This window comes from Gekko japonicus, unplaced genomic scaffold, assembly GCF_001447785.1.
Source record: "Gekko japonicus isolate JY-2015 unplaced genomic scaffold, Gekko_japonicus_V1.1 scaffold175, whole genome shotgun sequence".
Lineage (NCBI taxonomy): Eukaryota > Metazoa > Chordata > Lepidosauria > Squamata > Gekkonidae > Gekko > Gekko japonicus.
The window spans coordinates 1211920-1220457 of NW_015166425.1; the positions used below are offsets into that span (position 1 = coordinate 1211920).

At 53.3% G+C, this 8538-nt stretch overlaps 1 protein-coding gene across 1 annotated transcript; it reads right to left on the reverse strand.

Annotated features, from left to right (window-relative positions):
- Window positions 1-664: 664 nt before the first annotated feature.
- SNAPIN (SNAP-associated protein) lies at window positions 665-7936 on the reverse strand. The gene is made up of 4 exons (XM_015411733.1): window positions 7643-7936; window positions 5705-5751; window positions 2930-3048; window positions 665-1460 (listed from the first exon to the last, which is right to left on the reverse strand). The coding sequence occupies exons 1-4, from the start codon at window positions 7792-7794 to the stop codon at window positions 1356-1358; spliced, it is 423 nt and encodes a 140-aa protein (XP_015267219.1). The 5' UTR covers window positions 7795-7936; the 3' UTR covers window positions 665-1355.
- Between the last annotated feature and the right edge of the window lie 602 nt (window positions 7937-8538).

An 8538-nucleotide genomic window follows, 5' to 3' on the forward strand; every position in this document is an offset into this window, starting at 1 on the left:
GGGGGGGGGGGGTGTCTGCAGGGGCAGGATTTGTGAATTTCCTGCCTTGTGCGGGGGTTGGACTAGATGACCCTGGAGGTCCCTTCCAACTCTGACATGTTGTTAATTCATAGGGTTCTGTAAGTTGGAAGCACCTCGATGTACACACACTTGACATGCACACAATCATACCTTTGGGCTGTCACGCCGCACAAGGTAACGCTTAACTTTCCCCCCCTCCCCAGCCTTGTGGACAGTGGAATTGTGTTATTCTGTCCACTGTAGAATAAGTGTATTTCTCTTGATACGAATTTTATTTGCTGTGGCTCGACCCTTGACCAAGCAGCTTAGCATATTCTGCTCTGGGACTATAGTTGAAGTACCAGGACGAAGTGCCACCGATGGGTCTGCTCACTCCAGCTTTCTATGGAGAGAACACAGAACACCACATCCATAGTCCCTAGCAAAGAAGGGAACCATGAGGAAATCACTAAGCAAAGGGGTGTGTCCGTGCATACACACACCTTAATACTGATTAAAGGAGAAAACGAACAAATAAATTAAAAAACTGGTCACTGTAGTTTCCTCCCCTTCTAGACTAAAATCGACCCTGCTGCATTTTCTAGCTTTGCTCTCTACCTACTAGCCTTTCTCCCATTAGCAGTGCAACGGGGGGAGGGGGGGGGGGAGAGGAGAACAGGCCTGTGGAATTCAGTGGGGGGGGGGAATCCTATTTCTCCCCCTCATCCTCAAGCCTAGCAGTTGTGTCTGGGAACAGCGCACAGACAAATGCTTCTTATATTGGGAATTATTTACACACACACACCCAATCTGCAAAGTTGGGGGGTGTCCCTGAAGTTTACAGAAGAACCCTTTTAGCATCAGTGTGGCCTCAGTCCACGGATTTAGCTATCCGCAGACGGGGACCAGACTTTGCTATACTTTTGGCAGAGGGCCGCTCACAGAATGAAACCAGTGGCTGAACCTCTCGTGGCAGGGAAGTGGAAAGCCCCGCTGTCAGCTACGTAGAAAAGAGAGTTGGGTCTTGCAGGGGTTAGTAGTAATCTTTTATTGCGCCAGCATCAAGCGTTCCTCACACTCTCCAGAGCCATAACTGCACTAGCTCCACATTGCTGTGCGGCTTGTGGGAAAGCGCAACCAATGCTGCCTCTTTACATGCAAGAGGAAAGGGGCTCTGGGAGAGAATCCTTGTGTTGCTGTGTGCGGCCTCCGGGTTTGGTGCTCTCCACGTTTCCACCCAGCTCCAGTGTGATCCCCTCCAGTCCGCTCCCAAGCCGGCTAGCACCTGTGAGCAAGAAAGCTGCGGTCCCCAAAACAGCAGACTCTATGGCAGAAGCAGCGCCCTCATTTGGTCCTCACTTGCTGGGGGAGCCCTGCGGGTAACTTCCGCTCGCCTCGAGCATAGCCTTCCTGCGGGCGGTCTCCTTGGCCACGCTGTGGTTGAGTCTCCTCAGACGTTCCTGCGAAGATGGGGGAAAGTTTATTTCACAAATGGCTCACACTCAGTCACGCCACTAAAAGTCGGGTTATATCTCAACTCTTGAGTGTGTGTAAAGTGTGGACCGGTTGCAGCTGACCTATAGCAAACCCAGCTAAAACACTCTTCCACACATACTACCGTGTTTCCCCAAAAATAAGACACTGTCTTATATTTATTTTTTCTCAAGAAGACACACTAGGGCTTATACCACAAATGCATAGAAATCCTGCTACGGCTTATTTTTGGGGTAGGTCTTATTTTCGGGGAAACGGTATTGGCACTGAAATGCTTTATTGAAGATATGCTTGCTGTAGGGACGAGAACTTTTGTTAGGACTGAAGAAAACCGCGGGAGCATACAGGTTATAGGTAAAAGCATAAAATTCCACACTCTCATACGCCACACCTAATCCCCAGCGTTCCTATGGCAACACCGACAGATCTATGCTGTCCTGTCTACCCTAGTTTAGGCACAGAGAGTCTCCAAGGTTGATCACAGGAAAACCAACTCTTGGGGCACAACTTGAAGAATTACTCCCATGCACTCCAACAACACCTCCCCCCAGGAATTTCACATCACAAGCGAAGGGAAAGGAAAGCAGAACTTAAGGAAACGAAAGCTAGGCCTGAGCCCTGAGCTTGACACAGGTGGTTTGCCCTTGCCTGCCTCTGCATAGCGACCCTGGACTTCCTTTGCCGTCTCCCATCCAAGGACTATCCGAGGCTGGCCCTGCTGAGTTTCCAAGATGGGACTTGCCTGGGCCATCCAGGGTGGTCTCAGCGCCATACCCCCAATTTATTTCTGGCATCAAGAAAGGTAGCATAGGAGTAACCAGCCAGTGTAGGGGACGGTATAAGGACATAAGAGACGCCAATGTTGGATCAGGCCAAAGGCCCATCCAGTCCAACACTCTGTGTCACACAGTGGCCAAAAATACCAGGTGCCATCAGGAGCTCCACCAGTGGGGCCAGCTGGAAGGCCACATCTGCATCCACTTTGGTGTAGTGGTTAGGAGCGTGAATTCTAATCTGGGAGAACCGGGTTTGATTCCCCACGCCTCCACATGCGGCTGCTGACCTTGGGTCAGTCACAAGTTCTCTCCGAGCTGTTTTCTCAACAGCAGTCCTCGGAAGAGGTCTCTCAGGCCCACCCACCTCACAGGGTGTCTGTTGTGGGGAGGGGAAGGGAAAGGAGATTGTCAGCCACTCTGAGACACCTTCGGGTAGTGAAGGGTGGGGTATACATCTCCCCTTGTTTTTGTGGGCTGTTAAGTTGGCACTGGAAACAGGAAGAGGCAGAGCCCCCCGAACTGGCCCTCAAGACATTTTGAGTTTTGCAGACGGCGGCTTAGTGGCTGACACTCCCGACGAAGAGTTAAAGCGGCTGGAAAGCTGGGCGCGGCCCCTGGGCCATCGTCTGCCCACCACGACGGGTCCACCTGTTTCTCACCTGTGTGTTCTGCAAGATATTGTTAACCAGGACAACTCTGCGGCGGGCGTTGAGCAGTTTCTTGACGTAAGGGTCCAGGTCGAGGGCTACTTTTTGGTCCTCGTTGATCCGGCAGAGCTCTGAGCAGGGAGCAGAGAACAAAACAGTTGGGTCCACGTGCTCCTGGGGCTTAGGACCAGACAATTTTGATGCCTGCCCCGGCCTGCCCACTCAGTATATAGCCCCAGAGAGCCAGCAACAGAGGAACGGAATGGGGATTTAGCTACTACCCTTTAATGCTCAAAAGCAGCCCTGCAAATTAGTGTTGATCCAGCTGCGTATACTGACAGTTGGCTACTTGTGTGCTCAAAGAAGTCTGTGAGACTACAACAGGTATGGGGAGGGGGGGTTATGCTTAAGAATGTAAGTATCAGGCCAGTGGTCCATCTAGTCCAGCATCCTGCCTCACACAGTGGCCTCAGCCAGTTCCTCTGGAGGGCCAAGAACAGGGCAGAGAGGCCGAGGCCTTCCCCTCAGAAGAACATCAGAAGAGCCCTGCTGGATCAGACCAGTGAGGGCCCATCCAGTCCAGCATCCTCTCTCACACGGCGGCCTCCAACAGCAGGGCAGAGAGGCCGAGGCCTTCCCCTCAGAAGAACATCAGAAGAGCCCTGCTGGATCAGACCAGTGAGGGCCCATCCAGTCCAGCATCCTCTCTCACACGGCGGCCTCCAACAGCAGGGCAGAGAGGCCGAGGCCTTCCCCTCAGAAGAACATCAGAAGAGCCCTGCTGGATCAGACCAGTGAGGGCCCATCCAGTCCAGCATCCTCTCTCACACGGCGGCCTCCAACAGCAGGGCAGAGAGGCCGAGGCCTTCCCCTCAGAAGAACATCAGAAGAGCCCTGCTGGATCAGACCAGTGAGGGCCCATCCAGTCCAGCATCCTCTCTCACACGGCGGCCTCCAACAGCAGGGCAGAGAGGCCGAGGCCTTCCCCTCAGAAGAACATCAGAAGAGCCCTGCTGGATCAGACCAGTGAGGGCCCATCCAGTCCAGCATCCTCTCTCACACGGCGGCCTCCAACAACAGGGCAGAGAGGCCGAGGCCTTCCCCTCATAAGAACGTAAGAGGAGCCCTGCTGGATCAGACCAGCGGTCCATCTGGTCCAGCCTCCTGTCTCACACAGTAGCCAACCAGTTCCTCTGGAAGGGCCAACAACAGTGCAGAGAGGCTGAGGCCTTCCCCTGATGTTGCCTCCTGGCTCTGGGATTCAGAGGCTCAGTGCCTCTGAATGTGGAGGTTCCCCTCAGTTATCATGGCTAGTAGCCATTGATAGACTCAAGTCTATCTAGTCCCCTTTTAAAGCTGTTTATTCCTGTGTCCCTTGCTAAACTCTTGGGCAGCGAATTCCAAATTTTAATCACTCTCTGTGTCACTCCTATGCTACCTTTCTTAAGGCGAGAAATAAATTCAGCAGCTGTAAGATTCAGTGCTGTGTGTGTGAGAGAGAATCCCTGTTCCAAGTTGGAGTGGTTCAATTATTATTTCTGTGATGACAATGATCCTCCTCGGCAGAAGCAGACAAGGAAGTGGCTGTTTCCTTGGCAGTCTCACCCCCGACTCCATTTGCCCAAAAGAGAAAACACACATGAAGCTGCCTTATATTGAATCAGACAATCAGCCCATCGAGGTCAGTCTTATCTACTCAGACCGGCAGCAGCTCTCCAGGGTCTCAGGTGGAGGTCTTTCCCATCACCTGCTGCCTGGCCCGTTTACCTGGAGATGCCGGGGATTGAACCTGGGACCTTCTGCATGCCAAGCAGAGGCTCTCCCACTGAGTCACAGCCCCAACTAACAGAAGCTCTTGAGGGTCTTAGTTAAAGCTCCATCTCAACATTTGCTGCTTGATCCTTTTAACTGGGGATGCCGGGGATTGAACCTGGGACCTTCTGCATGCCAAGCAGAGGCTCTGCCACTGAGCCACAGCCTCTAATCAAACTGGCAGTGGCTCTCCAGGGTCTCAGGCGGAGGTCTTTCCCATCACCTGCTGCCTGGCCCTTTTACCTGGAGATGCCGGGGATTGAACCTGGGGCCTTCTGCATGCCAAGCAGAGGCTCTCCCACTGAGTCATAGCCCCAACTAACAGAAGCTCTTGAGGGTCTTAGTTAAAGCTCCATCTCAACATTTGCTGCTTGATCCTTTTAACTGGAGATGCTGGGGATTGAACCTGGGACCTTCTGCATGCCAAGCAGAGGCTCTGCCACTAAGCCACAGCCTCTAATCAAACTGGCAGTGGCTCTCCAGGGTCTCAGGCGGAGGTCTTTCCCATCACCTGCTGCCTGGCCCTTTTACCTGGAGATGCCGGGGATTGAACCTGGGACCTTCTGCATGCCAAGCAGAGGCTCTCCCACTGAGCCACAGCCCCTATTCTGCCTGGGAGGGCAATGCAAAATTTAATCCCCAGGGGAGTTCCTGCAATAATACTACAGTAAGGAAGATGATACTACTACTTAGAAGAAGAGAAAGAGGAAGAAGAGGAGGAGATTGGATTTATACCCCGCCTTTCTCAGAGCGACTTACAAACTCCCTTCCCTTCCCCTCCCCACAACAGACACCCTGTGAGGTCGGTGCGGCTGAGAGAGTTCTTTCGAGGACTGCTCTTTCAAGGACAGCTCTGAGAGAACTTGTGACTGACCCAAGGTCATGCCAGCAGCTGCACGTGGAGGAGTGGGAATCAAACGCGGTTTTCCAGATTAGAGTCTGCGTTCTTAACCACTGACACCAAACTGACCTTACCTGTGGCCAGACTATCGATATGTTCTCGTAGCTCCACTTGACTCTCCCTGCCAGAGAGGGAGGCGGGGGGGGGGGAAGGAGAGAGAAAGAGAAGATATACATAAGACAGCCTCATACAATTAAAAAAATTCATCTGTACCCCACCTTTCTCGCCAACGGGGACCCAAAGTGGCTTATATAGTTCTCCATTTTATCCTCACAACAACCCTGTGAGGTAGGTGAGGCTGAGAGTGTGACTGGCCCAAGTTCACCCAGCAAGCGTCCATGGCACAAGTGGAGATTTTGAACTTGTGTCTCCCGGATCACGAGTCCCGCACTCTTAACCACACCACCACACTGGCTCTAACAGCCCACACAAAAAAATATTTGCTGGCCTTTGGCTGCCACAACACTCATAAATTTTGAATTGTGTTATTCTGTCCACTGTAGAATAAGTGTATTTCTCTTGATACAAATTTTATTTGCTGTGGCTCAAACCTTGAAGCATTCTCAGACCTCCTGATGGCCCCTGGTATTTTTGGCCACTGTGTGACACAGAATGTTGGACTGGATGGGCCATTGGCCTGATGCAACATGAAGAAGAGGAAGAGGAGATTGGATTTATACCCCGCCCTTCACTCCGAGTCTCAGAGCGGCTTACAAACCCCCTTCCCTTCCCCTCCCCACAACAGATGCCCTGTGAGGTAGGCGGGGCTGAGAGAGCTCTGACAGAAACTGCTCTTGAGAGCACAGCTCTGACAGAACTATGGCTTGCCCAGGGTCATCCGGCAGGTGCAAGTGGAGGAGTGGGGAATCAAACTCGGTTCTCCCAGATTAGAGTCCGCGCACTTAACCACGACACCAAACTGGCTCTCTTTTATGTTGTTATGTTCTTAACATATAAAGTAGCAAGTGTTGCACAAGACTTGTGGATCTAAAACGGGAAGGACAGGGAGAATTTCTGTTCTAAAGTCTGTTGTTCTGCCCCACTCCCCAATCTCCCGGTGCGTTTCTCCTCCACCTGCAGGTGTCAGAGGTCGTATGGATAATGTGGAACTGTAAAAAAGCTTTATTGCCAGGAAACAGCAGGGGCTTACCAGGGGGGGGGGGGGGGGGGGAAGGCAGGGTTTAGACCTGGTTAGATCCTAAAGTCAAATTCGAGCCCCAGCTTGACGCAGGGACCGCAGCGCCAGACTAAAATCTGGGGGGAATTGGTTCCGATCCCTACACCGCCCTGAAGCTCCCAGGGCGATCTTGAGCTCGCTGCTTCCTCTCAGCCCTGTCTACCTCAAGGGGGTGTCGTGAGGGCAAAACAGAGACGGGAGAGCCGTCCATGCCACTCTGCCCTTCTTGGAGAAAGGGTGGGATTCAAAAGGTAAAGGTTCCCTTGCTCGAAAGCCAGTTGAGTCCGACTCTAGGGTTGCGGTGCTCATCTCCGTTTCAAAGCCGAAGAGCCAGCGCTGTCCGAAGACGTTTCCGTGGTCATGTGGCCGGCATGACTCAACACCGAGGCGCACGGAACGCTGTTGCCTTCCCACCGAAGTGGTACCTATTTATCTACTTGCAATTTCTTGCTCTCGAACTGCTAGGTTGGCAGGAGCTGGAACTAGAGACGGGAGCTCACTCCGTCATGCGGCACCCGGGTCTCGAACTGCTGAAACACTGACCTTCCACAGCCTGCAGTTCAGCGTCTTAACTTAATAGTGAGAGGTGCAAAAAGCTCCCAGTCTCCCAGTGAAGCTGTGCGATGCTCCACCAGGTGGACTCCTGCCTGCCCAAGCAGCTGCGAACGGCAGGGCACACAGGACCCCCAGCCAGCAGTGTGGCCGGGGAAGAGAGAGGGAGGGTTGGGTGAAGGTCCACTGGGGGAGGCAAAGGAAGCTCCTGCCAACTACTGACGGGGCAACACCCAGGCGCGTCCCCAGCTGCACCTGACGGACTCCCGCCTGCGCTGCCCACCTGACTGCGTGGACGTGGCTGTCCAGCTGCCGCACAGCCGGCCGCAAGAACTCGAGGAGCCCTTCCGCGAAGAGGTCTCTGGCCGCGGGGCCCACCGGGCTCCCCGGCCCCGAAGGCGCGGCCAGCCCAGACGTCGCCGCCGCAGCAGCCATCGCTTGGCCTGAGTGGCCGCAAAGCCTGCCGGGAGAACTTTGGTCAAGGCACCGAGAGAGGGAGAGAGCCGCAGAGAGCGCAAAGGCTCACGGGGACCTCGAGGAGAGGCTATAGAGTCGGGCTGGAACGGAACGCCACTTGCACTTCCGGCTTCGGGGGGATTGGAACACCGCTGGTTCCTCTTTCCGGACTCAGGGCGGTGCCGCTCTGGGCCCGGAGCTTTTTCTATGGTCGCCCCCCCCCCGCGCATGTTTTGCAAGTGGATGTGAAGGGTGGGGCGCCGGGGCCGAGACAGACCGGAAGTGCCGGTGAGCGCTGTGATTAGCCTCTCTAGCCGTTTCCTCCCTCTATGTTTGAAGACTCCCGGCGAAGAGATACCAAAGGACTCGATCCTGTCCGGAAGCCGTTGCGCACGGGTCGCTGGGAAATGTAGTCCCCCTGTAGTGCCTGAGGTTAAATGCATGGGGGTTTAAGAAGTGTTTTAAAGCATTTTTTTTAAGCATAATGCATTTTGACATATTTATTGCTTTACAACTGTTGACCTTATAACCTTAGCTTGTTATTTAGTCTTGTCTTTGCGTAGCTTAAAACATCTTCATCAGGTAACATGCTAATTTGCTGTGCAGCCTCTGTCTAGAAGTATGAATTCTACTTTCCATGCCAATGTATTTGAAGAAGTGTGCTCTGCACACTGAAATATACTGGGTTCGACATGCCAGTAGTGATCAGCACATGCTTTATTC